Source organism: Callospermophilus lateralis, chromosome 17 (assembly GCF_048772815.1).
Source record: "Callospermophilus lateralis isolate mCalLat2 chromosome 17, mCalLat2.hap1, whole genome shotgun sequence".
NCBI lineage: Eukaryota > Metazoa > Chordata > Mammalia > Rodentia > Sciuridae > Callospermophilus > Callospermophilus lateralis.
The window spans coordinates 47,501,549-47,520,044 of record NC_135321.1 but is presented as its reverse complement, the minus strand read 5'-3'; the positions used below and the strand labels follow the sequence as shown (position 1 = coordinate 47,520,044).

At 39.0% G+C, this 18,496-nt stretch overlaps 1 protein-coding gene and 1 pseudogene across 4 annotated transcripts in view; one reads left to right on the top strand and one right to left on the bottom strand.

The window, feature by feature from the left end:
• The window catches only part of Abhd3 (abhydrolase domain containing 3, phospholipase), a 68,788-nt gene that overhangs the window by 32,292 nt on the left and 18,000 nt on the right, over nucleotides 1-18,496 (bottom strand). For 3 of the 4 annotated variants that reach the window (XM_076836516.1, XM_076836514.1, XM_076836517.1), the window contains exon 4: nucleotides 17,558-17,603. The exons of the other annotated variant lie outside the window; for it this stretch is intronic. In XM_076836516.1, the coding sequence (XP_076692631.1) occupies nucleotides 17,558-17,603 (46 nt within the window). The remainder of the gene's footprint in view (nucleotides 1-17,557; nucleotides 17,604-18,496) is intronic. 4 annotated transcript variants of the gene reach the window in all.
• Nucleotides 1,819-12,049, top strand: LOC143382965 (mediator of RNA polymerase II transcription subunit 28 pseudogene; annotated as a pseudogene).

The following is an 18,496-nucleotide window of genomic DNA, read 5'->3' as shown; positions in this document are numbered from 1 at the left end:
CCCAGCAAGTTTGAATAATTTGCCAAGGTCACAAGTTAGCAAAGTCTAGATTACATTGCAATAAGTAAACTAGTTCTTATAAAGTACCGTAGTTCCATGAGATATATATCAAATAAATTAATACCTGGAATTCTTGGACATAGGTGCTTGTTTTTCTGTAAACACTTGTCTCCAAATAGATAACATTAAGATCAAAATGGATAATACTAGGGCTGGGATTGTAGCTCAGTGGTAGAGTGCTTGCTTAGCATAAGTGAGGCACGATTCTCAGTGCCACATACAAATAAATAAAATAAAGGCCCATCAATTAAAAAAAAAAAGGATAATACTGCCAATGAAGTAGTGTGGCCTCCTGCCACTGGCTTTACACTAGATAAAGCAATATACAACCAACAATAAAAAAAAAAAAAAGCAATATACAGTCTGATTTCTCAATTAAATCTTTTCTTTTACAATAGCATATCATAAGGCTCCAGTGTGTACACTTTAATATATGCCTTTTCCCCCCAAATTTTAAAAAATAACTTTATTTTATTTATGTACATTTTTTAGAGAAATTTTAATATTTATTATTTTTTTTAGTTTTCGGCGGACATGACATCTTTGTTTGTATGTGGTGCTGAGGATCGAACCTGGGCTGCACGCATGCCAGGCGAGCGCACTACCACTTAAGCCACATCCCCAGCCCTTTATGTACTTTTTTAATGTGATACTGAGGCTCAAACTCAGTGCCTCCCATGTGCCAGGCAAGCACTCTACCAATGAGCCACAATTCCAGCCCTTCAAATATTTTTTAAGCCGTAGGTGGATACAATACCTTTATTTTATTCATTTTTATGTGGTGCTGAGGCTAGAACCCAGTGCCTCACACGTGCTAGGCAAGCACTCTACTACTAAGCCGTAATGCCAGCCTATTTTTTTTTTTCTTTTTGGCACTGGGGACTGAACTCAGGGGTGCTAACACTAAGGTATATACCTAACCCTGTTTATTTTTTATTTTGAGCCAGAATCTTGCTAATTTGCTGAGGCTGGCCTCAAGTTGTAATCCTCCTGTCTCAGCCTCTCAAGTCATACTGAGATTACAAATGGGTGATACCACACCAGGCTCACAATATACTGTTAACATAAGCTAACCTGATTATATCTCAACACAGAATGACCCACCACTATGGATCAAAAGTTACCAGAACTAGAAATGCAGCAAACCTAGAACTTTTCCATATAGACTTTCTTTTGCCTGCTCCTCCTGGCATCCTAGATGGCTCCAGCCTGTTGGTTCCTACCGTCGCTGGCTGTCCATTCCTCACCCAGTTCCTGTCATTCTTCCCACAACCCCAAATGTGGGCATCCATTCTTAGGCTTGCAACTGCTTTCCCTCTGGTCAATACCTAATTCTTGAAGGTGTTATCCACCTCTACAGCTTCATTGACGACTTCTATGCAATGATCAGACCAAATCTCTACTCTCACTTTTGCCATAAACTCCAGATCCAAATTTCCAAGTTCTAGCAGGCAGCTAGAACTTCTAGCTCTTGTAATGTTCCACTAGTACTTCAAATGCAAAATGTTCAAAAATAACCCCTTTCTCTTCATGAAAATTCCCATTACTCCTAAGTGCCCATTTTCCATAGGTGACACCGCCTTCTCCCCAAGTGGTTGATAAAGGGTCAAGTCCTGCAAGTTCTTCTTCCTCAGGACCTCTTGCAGGACACACAGGAAACTCCTCCTTTCCACTATACTAAATGTCTGGTAAACTGGGTTCTGTCAAAAGGGCACTTAAGGCAAGGGTGTAAGTGTGAGCAGCTTCATTTGGAAGGTGATGCCAACAAGTTTCTGCAAGGGATATGATGAAATGAGTCAGAAAAGGTAAGATGTCAATAAAGAAAATGTTATCAAGCAGTTTATGGCTATAGGCAACTAAGACTCAATTCCCTTGAGATATGTGAGACAGTGTGTTGAATGTGATCCCAACAAGGAACCCAGGTTATGGCTCAGTGGTAGAGTGCTTGCCTAGCATGTGTGAGGCACTGGGTTCGACTCTTAGCACCACATAAAAATAAATGAACAACAAAAAAAGGCCCATCAATAGCTAAAAACTAAAAAAAAAAATGATCCCAACAAGATGGCAAGGGAGGGCTGGGGATATAGCTCAGCTGGTAGAGTGCTTGCCTCACATGCACAAGGCACTGAGTTCAATCCCCAAAACCATCCACCCACCACCAAGAAAAAGATAGCAAGGGAGTTGGGTTATTTATTCACCAATTCCCTTCAGTATCTGGCTAAAAGTGGCTCCTGGAGGAATTTGATTCCCTGGAACTTCTGGTCTACCCTTGAAACAGGCCTAGGTGGCTCTAGTAGCTAAGGAAACCCCTCAAAGACAGGCAGGTGCTTGCAGATGGAAGCCCTTAGCAAAGGAATGGTAAGTGCCAAGAAGATAAGGTGTGGCACTGACAGTCTCTGCTACAGGCCTTTTTACCTCTCACCTAGAATGTAGCAATGACCTGGTAACTGGGTAACTACCAGCATTTCCTCATAGTCATCCATATTTCTATATCCAGTGCACTCTTGGATTAAACTTCTTAAAGGGCACTTCCAGTTCTAGTAATGCAGTCTTTTTGCTTCACTGGCTTTCCACTGCCAATGGAATTAAGTATAAACTCCTCAGCCAAGTGTTCGAGGCCTCTACCATAGGATGCTAAGTATTCTTTCCAGCTCTGCATTTTACTATATCTCTACGTGTCCAGATTCAGGTCAATGGGACACTGCTGTTTTCTTGCTGGCCAGGAAGCTTAATATCTTTGCCACCTGTGTAAACTTCATATGCCAAGTGTCACATATTGTCAATTTTGACTATTGAAACTCTGACTTGAACAAATGCCAGACAACAGGTCAGACATGATCCTGTCGCCTTATAGCTTTTTCATACTTCTGCCCCTAATTGCCTAGTATTCCATGGGTGTCTATTACTTCCCTATTCACTTCTATCTCTGACAGTCAAACTGAACACTTGTCACACACTTCAACACTTGTCAAACTAAACTCAGACAAACAGTATCGCAAGTGAGAAGTCCTGATCATTATGTTTCATATGCAGAACTAGGCCCTTATGTAATACAATCTCTAGCTATTTGATGGGCTCCAATGGGAATATCACAGGCCTTCTTTTCTTCATAGATCATGAGCCTAGCCGGGCACAGTGGTGCACACCTGTCACCCCAGCAATTCAGGATATTGAGGCAGGAGGATCACAAGTTCAAAGCCAGCATCACCAATTTAGTGAAGCCCAGAGCAATTTAGTGAGACCCTGTCTCAAAATAAAAAACAAAAAGGGCTGGGGATGTGGTTCAGTGGTTATATGCCCCGCTGGGTTCAATCTGGTAAAATGCTCCTGGGTTTAATCCCCAGTAGAAAAGAAGAAGAAGAAAGAAGAAAGAAGAATAAAGAAGAAAGAAGAAGAAAGAAGAAAGAAGAAAGGAGGAGGAGGAGAAGGAGGAAAAAGAAACAAACAGGACTTAAAGAAAAAACTTGGGTCCTATTAAAAAATAATTCACTATAATTAGAAGCTCTTTAGACCAAAGACTAGTTAATTCTCAGTTACTAGGACTACTAACACAACTAGCAACTATCTTATTGTGGTAATTCCTGTCTTTTGCCATGCTCTCAGGACAGAGGCAAATTAAACCACACCTAATCAGAAAAGGGATAAAGGAAGACCTGGCAAGATTTAGCTGTGTGGTAAAACTTCTAGGGTAAAATGAGGATGGGAAAGGTACTCTGGAAAAAAAAATAGAGAAAATCTAAAAGTCAGGACACCTTCTAGCAGATGTTTGGGCATAAATATTCCATAAATTAGTCAAGTGTGGTATTGTACACTTGTAATCCCAGACTTGGGTGACTGAGGCAGGAGGATATCAAGTTCAAGGCCAAGTTCGAGGCCAGTCTCAGCAACATATTAAGACCCTGCCTCAAAATGAAAATTTTGAGGACTGGGATGTAGCTGAGTGGTAAAGCACTCCTGGGTTAAATCCCCAGTACCAAATAAATAAAGTGAAAAGAAATAAATATTTTATAAAATAGTTTGTATAATTTGACAGTAATTACAAATCAAAATTGTTCTGTTTAGTTCATTCAACTGCAACTATGGTCAGAGAACAAGAATAATCACAAACTGTTTAATGGTTTTTAGAGGTTAATTTTTTTAAAAAGTATTGATGGGAATAATGAAGTATAACTAATTCTTATGTAATAAGAAAATAATAATGTATGTACTTTGTATTTATCTGTGGTGTATATCTAATTTTCCTTCTTAATCAAGTAAAGGCTTCTAAAAAACAAAAAATGACTTGAAAAAAATATTTCTTATCCTAGGTTTAGATGACCTGTTTCAGAATTTTAAAATTTTTTACTAAAAAAGTTTTTTTTTGGTATTAACAATATTATTATTCTGATTAATACTCTGACAAAATGCTCTCAATATTCTTATTTGCTGTTTCTTTTGGGATATTATTGATATTTTACCCACTGTGTGTGTGTGTGTGTCTGTGTGTGTGTGTGTGTGTGTGTATATATATATATATATATATATATATATATATATATATATATCAATTATCCCTCCAAAATGAAAAAAAGAATTTTTTTTTTTTTTTGGTCTAGAAACAAATTTTAAAATTCACCCTGTTAATCAGGTAGCCTGACTCTCCCTAGGTATTCTGGGAGGAGATTAATTTGCTAATCTGCAGTAGAGGACATAACTCAGAATCCTTCTCTTTCTCAGGGGTAGAGTTATCACACATCCTAAATCAGATAGCCTAAATCAGGCTGTCAAGGATTTCAGTTTTGGGGCTGGGGATGTGGCTCAAGCGGTAGCATGCTTGCCTGGCATGCGTGCGGCCCAGGTTTGACCCTCAGCACCATATACAAAGATGTTGTGTCCGCTGATAACTAAAAAAAAAAAAAAAAAAAAAATATATATATATATATATAAAAAAAAATATATAAATTTTAAAAAATATAAAAAATTTAAAAAAAAATAAAAAATATATATAAATTTTAAAAAAAGGATTTCAGTTTTCTGTCTAGTAAAAGGAAAACATAAAAAGACACATGTGTCTTTTTAAAAACCATTTAAATTTATGTGTAATTCATTGTACAAGTCTGATAATCATAAGGACTTTAGGATATTTCATCTTATAGTCTTCTGTCAAGTATTTAAAAATCTGTACTCAAAGATTTCATGACACTATTTAATGAATTCTGTAAACTGAGTGTACATGCCTGTAATTCCAAAACTAAGGAGGCCAAGGCAGAAGGATCACAAATTTGAGGCCAGCCTTGGCAACTTAGTGAGATCCTGTCCTCAAAATAAAAATGAAAATGGGCTAGGGTGTAGTTCGGTGGTAAAGCACCTGTGGATTAAATCCCTAGTACCCTCCCATAGACATATACAGAGAACCCTGCAATTCTTGTGTGAATATGGGTTCCCAAAAAGGATTAATGTTTTTATTATAGGACTAATTTAACTCTGTAATTGATTTTTTTTGGTGGGGGGTACTGAGGATTGAACCTAGGAGTGCTTAACCACTGAGCTCCATATCCATCCCTTTTTATTTTGAGATGTGTCTCACTGAGTTGCTTAAGGCCTTACTAAATTGCTGAGGCTGGCTTTGAACTTGTGATCCTTTTGCCTCAGCCTCCCGGGCCGTTGGGATTACAGGCGTGCACCACCATACCCTGCCTCTGTAATTGATCTCTACAGTGTGATTTGTTTTGGGTTCATTCTACCCAACTCCTGTCCAGTATCTAGTGAACTGTCCAAACTGTCCCCAGGACAATTGATCTTATTTTTGGGTATGAGATCATCAAATAGGGAGTTGCAGAAAGAAAAAGCCCATGCCCATAAGGAAAATAGCAACTTTAACGCACAATCATTTTGACTAGTCATTGACAGACATATAAAATGACCAAGTGTATAAATTTGTCTGAGAGCTTGTTAATTTTTAAGAAAATAACTAATCTTAAAACAAAAGGGCCCCAAGGGCTATCCTGGTCAACTTGAGCCAAGATGGCCTGTGTGCCACTTTCCTGTTTAATGTTTCAGTTGGCTCTGGCCAATGCTTACACAGTCATGCCACACAAGCTGCACCATGACATGAACCAGTTCAATAGACAAATGACAGTCCTTTTCAGTTCAGATCACTCGGAGGCAAGTCTCATTTTCTTCCACAGCTGCGTTGGGAGCCTGACAAAGCTCACCTGATTCAGGGACGACTCACCACCTCACAGGGATTTTTATCCTTCTGCACATGACCTTCACTGGAGAGTGTTAAAAAAAAATATTACAGACACCTAGACAAGACTCCAGACCAAAAGAATCCAAATCTCCAGAGGAAGGGGTTCATGATTTGGTAATTTTCCAAGTTTCCCAGAGGATTCTAATGTGCAGACAAGGCTGAGAACCAATGCTCGAAGAGTATAGAGTGAAAGCTGAGCCAAGAGAGGAAGGAAATTGCAGTGACAAGAATGATAAAAACCTATCTAGAGTGACTTGGGAGAAGGTAAATCAGCTCATGGGTGGGGGTCTGAATCCCTGGGATTTCTTTTTTTTTTTTTTAATTTTTTTTTAATATTTATTTTTTAGTTTTCAGCGGACACAACATCTTTGTTTGTATGTGGTGCTGAGGATCGAACCCAGGCCGCACGCACGCCAGGCGAGCGGGCTACCGCTTGAGCCACATGCCCAGCCCTCCCTGGGATTTCTTGCAGTATTTGGTGGCGTGCTCCCAGACATCGAGGACCTGGCACATACAATAAATAATAGTGAGCTAAGAAATTATTATTATATCTATTAAGATATAGTATTATATCTTAATACTTCAATTGTATGTGTGTATATGCGTGCGCGCGTTACTAAGGATTGAACCTAGGACTTTGTGCATGCTAGGCAAGTGCTTGACTACTGAGCTACATCCCTAGTCCTATTTATTAATTCATTTGGTACTGGGGATTGAAATGAGGCGTGCTCGACCACTGAGCAATGTTCATAACATTTTTTTTTAATTTTTAAAATTTGAGACAGTGTTTCACTAAGTTTCTGAGGGTCTTGCTAAATTAACCAAGGCTGATCTCTAACTTGTGACCTTCCTGCCTCAGCCTCCTGAGTAGCTGGGATTACAGGTATTCATGCCCACTTTAAAATTCTTTAATTATTTAAGCTTTCTCCCACAACACTAGGAATTGAACCCAGGGCGTTGTGTATGCTAGGCAAGCTCTCTACCACAGCTACACCCTCAGCCTCTTTTTATTTTGAGACAGGATCTCCGAAAATTGCTAAGGCTGGCCTTAAACTTGCCATCCCCCTGTCTTGGCCTACCAGGCCTGTGTCACTGTGTACTGAGGCTCCGGCTTCATCATGCCATAAAGGAAGTTTCTTAATCCTTTCTGAAAACTCAGGAGGGGGAAGAGCTTTAAGTCCCTCCTAACACCCTCCATGGAAAAGCTAAATAGGCAAGAATCAGATTGCTCCAGATCTGAATCCTTAACTACCCAAAGTGTGTGAAGCTGAAGAGAAAACTCTCTCTGAAAACATTACTTACATCCCCCTCGGTATTCAGACCCACTTGACTGAACGCCAGTACCGAAAGGTCTAGATACCACATTGGACAGTCTGAGTTCCTGCTCTTCAGCCATTGATCAGCTTTCCTGATCTCAGATTAGTCACCCACCTTCCCCAGAGGTGTCCTTCATCTGTCAATTAAGTTTCTGGGACTGAGAACCTCTGAAGTAAAGCCATTCAAAGGGCCAGCACAGGATGAGATAAGGGGCTGGCCTTAGGAGTATGAATTAGAATTTGCTTCCGCTAACAGGAGAACAGAAGACAGTTTACTTAAACAGTATGCAGGGAGTTGGTTTACATTATTATCATCATTTTTTTTAAATTAACAATTCACTGAAAAATATTTTAGCCAGGTGGCGCATGCCTGTAACTGCAGTGGCTCAGGAGGCGGAGGCAGGAGGATTAACAGTTTCAAAGCCAGCCTCAGCAATTTAGCAAGGCCCTAAGCAATTTAGTGAGACCCTGTCTCAAAATAAAAAATAAAAGGGCTGGTGCTTGTAATACCAGCGACTTGGGAGCCTGAGGCAGCAAGATTGCAAGTTCAAGGCCAGCCTGGGCAATTTAGCAAGACCCTGTATCAAAATTAACAAATTAAAAAGGGCTGGCGATATTACTCAGTGGTAAGTCACCCCTGGGGTTGATCTCCAGTATCACACACATGCACACAAAGTAATACATAGAAGGGTCATCCATCCATGTTGTAGCATGTATCAGCACTTCAATCTTTTTCTAAATGTATTTTTATTTTTGGGTACCAGAAATTGAACTCAGAGGGGTTTAACCGTTAAACCACATCCCAGCCCTTTTTTTTTCCAAACATTTTTTTTTAATTGTAGATGGATATCACATCCCTCTTTCATTTATTTATTTTTTTATGTTGTGCTGAGGATGGAACCCAGTGCCTCACACATGTGAGGCAAATGCTCAACCACTGAGCTACAACCCCAGCCCCCATCCTAGCCCTTTTTATTTTAAAACAGGTCTAAGGTGCTTAGAGTCTTGCTAAGTTGCTAAAGCTGGCTTTGAACTTGCAATCCTCCTACCTCAGCCTCCTGAACTGCTGGGATTACAGATGTGTGCCACCACGCACACCCAGCCTTCATTCCTTTCTGATGAGGACTAATATTCCATGATATGGATATATCCCATTTTATCTATGCCTTCATCCATTATGGATATCTGGGTTGTTTCTACCTTCTGGCTATTATGAATAATACTGTTAAAAATACTTGTGTTCAAGTTTTTGTGAGAACATATCTTTTCATGTCTCTTCCAGTGATGTTTAACTTTGTAGGAACTGCCAAACCTGTTTCCAAAGTGGTGAGGAGACTTTTCTTGCTGGCCCTAGACACATAGAAGTATGTATGACCTGGTAACAACAACAACAACAAAAAACCAGGGGCTCATAGGCAGTTTTCAACAAACTCAATTTTGTCTAAATTCTTTGTAAATTATCATTCCTAGGCTAAATTCAGAAACTAATTAGTAATATAAGGAAGTTTGTGGATAAGTTGGATTCTTGGATTCCTATCCTTGAAAACCATCCTACAAGGACAAAAGAAAGGATTCCCATCTACTCCAAGGGCCCCAAGAACCCTGCAGAAATGTGAGGTTCCATGTACTGAGCCTGGGCTGTCTGTTTTCTACAGCAAACGGATGCAGGGAGGTGAGGCACAGGCTTCTTATTTCCTAGTGAGAAAGGCCTCAACCTTCAGTGATTCATTAATGAGGACAAAATGGTACTGGAAATTTTCTGCTTCCTCAGTTGTCTGCAGGAGCCATGATAATCCTTATAAATTCTCAGTATATCTCTGACATACTTCAGCAAAGCCTTTACTCTTGCATTTGTCTACTCCTAGGGAAACTGCTTACCCCAAATTCCATTTCACTGTTGCTAGTTCTTTTGGGTTAATTTCAGTTAGGGACAGTTTCTTCCTGTTTGATATTTGCTGATTCACCTTTTGTTCTTTTTTATGCCTACCTAAGATCTTTCTTACTCTGGGTCTGAGCCAGATTAAATCCTTTCTGGAACAAGAAGAGGTATAAATAAACTTAAGAGTTTCTCTAGTCTGAAAGAGTAATTATTCATAGCTGTGAGACAGAAAGAAGAATTACCAAGGAATCTGTAAAAGTGAGCTCTAATAATCAATACTGGCATCTTGTTTTTGTGAACCAATTTAAGACATTGAATGACCAAAATATAATTTTAACTATATCCTTTTAGAACAACTACTTTAACAAAGAAATTTAAGAGAAAAAATTCATTATAATTAAGTATATGCTTCTTGTACACCGATGAACTAATGAGTTAATACAATAGCAATTATGCCTTAGAGATAAAAAGCTTTATTTTACAAGATATTTTTAGACTTGTTATGCTGTGTGAACTTCAAACATCCTTGTGAAATGGCACGTGTATATTATCATCATTTTCAGGTAAAAAAGAGATACAGAGAGGTTATTTAAGTTGTACTCTATCACTTAGCTGGATAGTGGTGAGAACAGAATTTGAACTTGGGGCTTCTTAGAGCTATATCCCCCAGACCTTTTTCATTTTGAGACAGGGTCTTGCACCTTCTACCTCAGCCTTCTGAGTAACAGGGGTCACAGGCATTTGCCACCACATCCAGCTATTTGTTATTTTCTAAGATTCTATCCATAGACCTCTTCCCTTTAACTCTACACACCCTCCTCAAGCAATCTCAGCCATTCCTGGGCCCCAACATGTATCTGCTCACTGACTGCCCCAATCTCCATTTAGAGCCTTCATATCTCTCCTGGGAGTCAGTACATGTATCCAAATGTTTACTAGAAAATTCCACCTGGATAATCTAAAAGCACCCTAACTATGTGCTTTGGTTTTAATGTGTCTCCCAAAAGTTCTTCCAAATTTGTGTTTGGAGGTGAGGCCTTTGGAAAGTAATTTGGGTTAGATGAGGTCATAGGAGTAGGACCCTCACGATGGCATTAGTGGTTTGATAAGCAGAGAAAGAGAGACCCGAGCTGGCACACTTGCTGTGACTCACCATGCAATGATCACTGCCATGTTATGATGCAGACAGGAGGCCCTCACCAGATGCCAAGTAGATGCTGGCACCATGCTCTTGGGTTTCCCCACCTTCAGAACGGTGAGCCAAATAAATTTCTGTTCTTTATGAATTACTTCATCTCAGGTATTTTGTTATGGCAGTGGAAAACAGAATAACACAACATCTAAAAGAGAATTTATCTTTATCACATCAAGATCTTTTAAACTCTCCTAACTTTTCTTTCAGCAAATATTAGCACCTTTTATCCACTAGCCAATCTGAAAATGTTACCCTTGACTCTCCTCTTTTCACTTCCCACAAGACAATTAATACTGTTCTTTTGGTCTCACGAATTAATTCATTTCTGTTCTCTCCTCTCTATTCCTTCGACGTCTATTTTCAAACTCCAAACTCTAGGTAGGTCTGTAGTGACTGCTTTCTAATGGTCTTCCAGCCTCCAGCCCCTTCCCCTACATTCTCTTTTCTACACATCACTGCCATGGTTCTTCTAAAACTTGAACATGATCAAATTAGGCCCCTGCTTCCAAGTGGCATTGGTTCAATACTGTTTCTTAGGATTCTACACACGATTTTTCAAAATCTGACTCTACTCTTATAATAAGTCCTGTTACTTCCTGAACAGTAAGAGGGAGTTTAGCATAATGGTCAAGAACACAAGTACAGGGGCTGGGGATGTGGCTCAAGCGGTAGCGCGCTCGCCTGGGTTCGATCCTCAGCACCACATTCAAACAAAGATGTTGTGTCCGCCAATAACTAAAAAAATAAATATTAAAAAATTCTCTCTCTCTCTCTTTAAAAAAAAAAAAAAAAAAAAAAGAACACAAGTACAGCCCTGGCCTCCCATCCCAAACTTGTCTGCTCTGTTAGGTGGTATGTTCTCCAGGCAGCCTCCGGGACCCCTGCGACCCTTGCTGGGACTCCCGGGCCAGGCATCGTTTCTTCAGTCAGTGAGATCTTCTAGCAGCACCTTAGTGGACGAGTTGGAGTCCTCATTCGAGGCTTGCTTTGCTTCTCTCCTGGGTCAGGATTATGTCAATGGCACCGATCAGGAAGAAATTCAAACCAGTATTGATCAGTATATCCAGAAGTTTCTGGATATTGCAAGATAGACAGAATGTTTTTTTTTTTTTTCCTACAAAAAAGACTGCAGTTGTCTGTCTAGAAACCAGAGCAAGTTATCAAAATAGGACATCTCAGAACTAAGGAATGAGTTGCAGAAGAAAGATGCACTGGTGCAGAAGCACTTAACACAGCTGAGGCATTGGCAGCAGGTGCTGGAGGACATCAATGTGCAGCACAAAAAGCCCCACAAAGTCCCCCAGGGCTCCTTGGCCTAGCTGGAGCAGACGTCTGTCAATATCCCTGCACCTCTGAAGCACACCTGAGAGAGGTCTGGCCTACAAGGTAGCCTTCTGCAGACAGTTCCTCCAGACCTCTCTGTGTGGACATGGCATTTTAGAAGAACTATTTGCCAGAGAATGAGTTGGTGTTCACTTTATTTCCACCTAAAAATTTCCCCAATTTTTTATGAGCTGTTCATTACTTGAGTACTTTCTAAAATGTTTGGTAAACAAAGTGAGGTTTCATTTTGTTTGTTTTGTCTGTAGCAAAGTTTAGAGTATTAGTTTGCCATAGATTTTATATATATATTCATTCCCCCAGTTGTTAGTTTGTTATGATCTGAGCGGGAAAATTAAAGTACTCCTAGAATCAGGGGAGAAGGAATTTGGTTTTAGGCTTTTTACGATTACTACCCATCCATGGTAGTAGAGAAAAATAGGTAAATTTGCTGTCTCAAGACTTTGAACTACCTCAAGAAGAGGAATCTAAAGCAAAGTTTTTTTTTCCTTAATAATTTTTTTAGTTGTAGTTTCACACAGTATCTTTATTTCATTTATTTATTTTTATGGGGTGCTGAGGATCAAACCCAGCACCTCACACATGCTAGGCGAGCACTTTACCATTGAGCCACGACCCCAGCCCTAATGCAACATTTGTAAGGCTTCCATAGCAGTACAGAGTGCAGAAATTTTATAAATATGTCAGAAAAAAAAGGTTTAAAGTATGCTAGGTTAGCACAGTAATATTACAGTAGATCCTTAAGTTGATGCTGCCTTTTGTTTGGGTGAGTGTATGTGTTGTGCGGTGTTTGCTGTATAATGAGCACAACATGCTGGAGGCCTCACAGTAATGGACCAGTGTGAGGAACAGAGCAGACCCAGTCTCCCTAGCGTGACAGCTGGGACACAAGTGATGGACAAGGGGGTCAAAGCTTGTGTCTGATTCTTTCTGAGTTTTGTTTTGTTTGCTGGCGTTTTTGTTTTACTTTTTGGAGAAAAGGCAGTTTACATGAAGGAAGGTTCTTGCTCAATGGATTTGATTCCAAGAGCCTAGAGCCTTGGGGTGGAGAGTGACCTGCAGAGTGATCCTTGGCTCCTTCACCTCCACAGAGAGCATGAGGATCCTCTGAGGGGAAGGTATTTTGCCCTCTTGTCAGAAGAGGTTTTCTTTTCTGTTTTACGCAACTCTTAGATTATATCCCTTCGGCCAGTACAAACACTCCTCTGTCTTCTCAATAGTCAGTATGTCTGTGGCTGTGTCTCGGTTCATTTTGTCCTTTCCAACCCTGGAGATCCCTCCCCATGCACCTCGATATCCACTCATGTTCCTGGTGTGGCCTGGATGCCACCTGGTCCACAAAGCGCCCACTCTATTCCAGGGCACAGGACTTTTATTCCTTCCATTGTCTTGTGGGTTAGTGAATGGTACCTTTTTCTGTGCCCCTTGCTGCATTGTATGCTCATGGGAAAAAGGCATTACTCTCCTGGGATATACAGGAACATGTATTTTGTACTCCTTTTGTATATACATATTACTCATTTTGTTTGTGAGGATGATACTTGGCTTGTGGCCCTATGACCTGTGATGATTAGCTTGAGGCCAGCATATCTCCCTTTGGTTGGAATGTATAGGTCAAAATTTAAAAGTTATTTTTTACTCATAAGGGTTTTAAACCTGATCATCTCAAGCTAGTTAGAAGCTCTGATTGGCAGCGTTAAGTTTCTTTTCTTTCTTTTTTTTTTTTAAAGAGAGAGTGAGAGAATTTTAATATTCATTTTTTAGTTTTTGGCGGACACAACATCTTTGTTTGAATGTGGTGCTGAGGATCGAACCCGGGCCGCATGCATGCCAGGCGAGCGCGCTACCGCTTGAGCCACATCCCCAGCCCTAAGTTTCTTAATTAAAAACCTAAATAAATGCCCAGCGTGATGGCACACACCTGTAATCCCAGTGGCTCCGGAGGCTGAGGAAGATTTCGAGTTCAAAGCCAGCCTCAGCAAAAGCCAGGTGCTAAGCAACTCAATGAGACCCTGTCTCTAAATAAAATACAAAAGAGGACTGTGGATGTGGCTCAGTGGTTGAATGCCCCTGAGTTCAATTCCTGGTATCCCCCCCACACACACCCCCTAAAATAAACTAAGTTTGAGGCAGTCTTTCAATGATAAAAGTGTTTTTGGTGAAAAGATCGGAAACTGTTCTACTTGGTGCTTAATTAAAATGTTTTGAATGAATATATACACAAGTTATTGTCATTTCTTTATATGAATTCAGAAGTTATCTGTCAAATAAATAATGATTTTTCAATATTGGAAAAAAAAAAAAGAAAAGAACCTAAGTACATGTGGGTCTGAGTCCTGACTCTACCAGTTCTTGCCTGGGGCAAGTTCTTAACCTTCCTGACTTTTTTCTTTACCTGGAAAATATGAATGATGATGGCTATACTTACCTAAATCACTGAGATGCTTCTATTGCTGAATATTAAGGATGAAAAAAATAACTGGTACATTCTAAAGACTCAGTGAATATTAGATAAAATTATCATTATCCAGCTACATTGATCCAACATGTGACCTTTTTTTCTTCAGGCAGTTGGTTATACCTTCCCTTTGTGTTCTGTAGTCTTTTTTTTTTTTTTTTAACTTTTGACTACTCATTATTTTATTTTATTTTTTTTTAATTAATTTTTATTGTAGGTTGTTCAAAATGTAGTCTTAATAAATATTCCTGTAGTTATACTTGGCATTGAATCACACACATTTTGTGTACTTGACTCCTGCAACTGAAGTGTGGGCTCCTAAGGATTAGAGTTTGTCTTGATATGAATACAACTCACCCGCCTGCGTTGCAGAGTGCCTGATTTAATAGGTATTCCCCACAGTTTTGCTGAATGAACAGATCTTTGTCCCTCACTTTATGGACCTAATAGACTCTGCTTGTAGCACATTATTTCTGTGAGAGCCTCACACCACGTCTTCCCCATACACAAGCACATACAATAATACACAGCAAGCCAGGCACAGTGGTGCACACCTGTAATCCCAGCAACTAGGGAGGCTGAGACAGGAAGATTGCATAGCTAAGGCCAGCCTCAGCAACTTAGTGAGGCCCTAAGAAACTTAGTGAGACCCTGTCTCAAAAAATAAAAAGGTTGGAGGGGCTGGGGTTGTAGTTCAGTGGTGGAGCGCTTGCCTAGCATGTCTGAGGCACTGAGTTTGAGCCTCAGCACCACATTAAAATAATAATAATAATAATAATAATAATAATAATTAAATAAAATTATTTAAAAAAAGGATTGGAGATGTAGCCCAGGGGTGAAACATCTCTGCAACCACTCCTCAGTACCAAAAACAAACAAACAAATATATAAATAAAAATACACAGCAGACAGGAGTTGCCCAAAATGAATTCCATGGTCCAAGACCACAATGACAAATTCAGATCTTTCCCTTTAGAGTGCTGCCTGTGTCTACAAGATTCCTAAAGAGCTGGACTAAGTGAGGAAATGTGAAGTTTGACATCAAACTATTAATTAGGAGACACTGAATAAGACCAGAAATGCTTTACATCTTTTGCTTTTGAATCATATTGATCTCATTTTCCTCCAGGGCCTAAGTCACTGTAAAGCGAAGTATAAGAGCTCTTTCTTTCCAGGTTCTCATAAAGTGCTGACATTTGTAACATGACTATAAATTTTCATGTCCAGCGTGACTAAATTATTTATAGTCTTATTATCAGTCTGTATCAATGACGCAAAACTCTTTCAATTCTGGTAGAGTTACCTTTGACCTGCTGAAGTAGTAAGGAACTAAAGGACAAAAAAACTGTAACAAAAGTTCAGCAAGTGTAATGCACAGGTTAAACATTAGATAGCGTGGTGATTTTCTTTCTTTTTAAATATTTATTTATTTATTTTTTTAGTTAGACACAACACCTTTATTTTGTTTATTTATTTTTATGTGGTGCTGAGGATCAAACCAGGGCCTCACAGGTGCTAGGCGAGCATTCTACTGCTGAGCCACAACCCCAGCCCTCTTTCTTTCTTCCTATCTTTTTTTTTTTTTTGGCGGGGGCAGGCACTGAAGATTTAACCCTGGGGTGCTTTACTACTGAGCTATAACCCCAACCATGTTTTTTTTGTTTGTTTTCTATTTTGAGTCAGGGTCTCACTGAGTTGCTTAGGGCCTTGCTAAGTTACTGAGGCTGATCTATAACTGTATGATCCTCCTGCCTCAGCCTCCCAAGCTGCTAGAATTGCAGATGTGTGCCACCTTATAGGAGTGCACCAACACACCTGGCTAGAATGATGATTTCCTAAGAGGTGGGAGAAAACCTATCCTGGAAAAAACTAGGAGTTAAAAGGGGGGAAAGACCTGATTTAAACAAATTTAAATAATGTGGTCTCTAAGAAAAAAATATGGCTAGCAAATAGGCATATTCCATATAATCAATCTCTTTCATGACAAAATAAGCTTTTTCATTAGTGGAAAAAAAGTATCACTGTACTAGTTAATTTTTTCTGTACTGGTTATTTGTTTTGGTGGTTCTGGGAATCTAACTCAGGACTTCATATGTGCTAGGTGAGTATTCTACCACTGAGCAATAACCCTAGTCAACACTTTTTTTCTTTTTTTTTTTTGGTTTTCAGTATCAGGGACTTAACCCATGAGCACTTCGCTGAGCTATATCCTCAGCCCATATAATTTTTTATTCTTAGACAAAGCCTCACTAAGTTGCTAAGGCTGACCTTGAACTTCAACCTCCCCAAATTGCTGTAATGTATGCATTGGCCACCATGCCCAGCCTATACTGGTTTATTTTTTTGAAGAATATATTTGCATTAAAAATGATGTAGATAAATATCACTGATCTTAGAATATAGTAAATACAAAGTTGTTATAAAAATAGAATTTTAAGCTGGATGAGGAGGTGGAGCTTATAAACCCAGCTCCTCAGGAGTCTAAGGCAGGAGGATGACAAATTCAAGGCCAGCCTGGTCAATTTAGCAAGACTGTCTCAAAACGAAAAACCAAAACCAACAACAACAAAAAAGAAGGGATAGGGAGTGGTAGAGTACCCCTGAGTTCAATACCAAGTATCACAAAATAACCAAATAAATAAAAATTTTAAAAAATAGAAATTTGGGGCTGGGGTTGTGGCTCAGTGGGTAGAGCACTTGCCTACTATGTGTGAGGCAGTGGGTTCGATCCTCAGCACCACATAAAAATAAATAAATAAAATAGAATTATAAAAAAATAGAAATTTATTTATAAAAACATAAATAGATAAATATACACATACATAAATATACACATACATATATATGATCTGAATGAACACAGACCAAGAAGATTTTTCTGGCTGGATAATTATGGGTCTTGGGTCTTGTAAATTTCCCTTTTTTGTTTGTTTGTTTCTTACCTGAATTTTTCTACTATGCACTTATACTATTTAAGCAAAAAAAAAAAATGTTTTAAATATAAAATAACATGCTTTTCACCATAAATCTATAAATGATCATTTAAAAAATTAAGACATCATTTAAATTTACTTACCAAGAGATTCTCTCCTGCTACTCCTCGGTTGTTAAAAACCACACATCTAAAAATCAGGAAAGTAATTCTGTTACTTCTATACATGAACCTTATAATAATGTTCAACAACTTCATCTCAATGGTCTAAAGACAATTCCAGTTCTTCCAATTCAACATATATGTTCAAATTAGGAAGCTGTATATTGAAGTGATATTAATTTTTTCTACCAAAAAAGCAGAAAATTTAGAACTTCTCTCTATGTATAGGCCTTAGATAAGAATTATTAAAACAATTCTAAAAACAAGTAGAATTTAAGTGTTATTGCTTCAAATATGTCCTCTACCCACTGTATTTGTAATGTTATTAAGAATCTATTTATATTCTAAGAAGCTTCTGTTCCCTCAAGGCTCAGAAAATATGTAGGCTGGAATTTTACATGAGATGAAAACAGGTAGAACTGCAAGGAGTCTGACACCTGATTGGGGGGATGGGATCCCCTGTTGTGCTACAGACTCTATTATGCCAGTTGAACTGGGGGATTAGAGAAGATCTTATATTTTTCCAATGATTCTGTTTGCATTTCCTGGATAAATGGGTGATGTAAAGGGCCTGGATCAATGTTGGCCCAAAGCAAGTACTCAGTGAAAGCTATCTATCCATAGCAATGGTAGCCACAGTGTCATGGTAACTTTTTTAAAAAGTCACCCCATATTTAACTGTAACCCCAGATACATAGGTATTTGCCCTTCTTGGACTAAGTCCTGACTTGTGTCTTTACAGATTCTCATTGACTTAGTCTATATTCATGTCAATTAAAATTCATTTTGTTTTCAGCTATTTACTTATCCAAATCAATCAAGGCCATTTAAAAGATTCAAATTCTCTTCTTTCAGAATGCCACTGCTCCTTGTGAAGGTTCTGAGCACCTAAGAGCTAAATGCCCTACAGAACATGTTAGA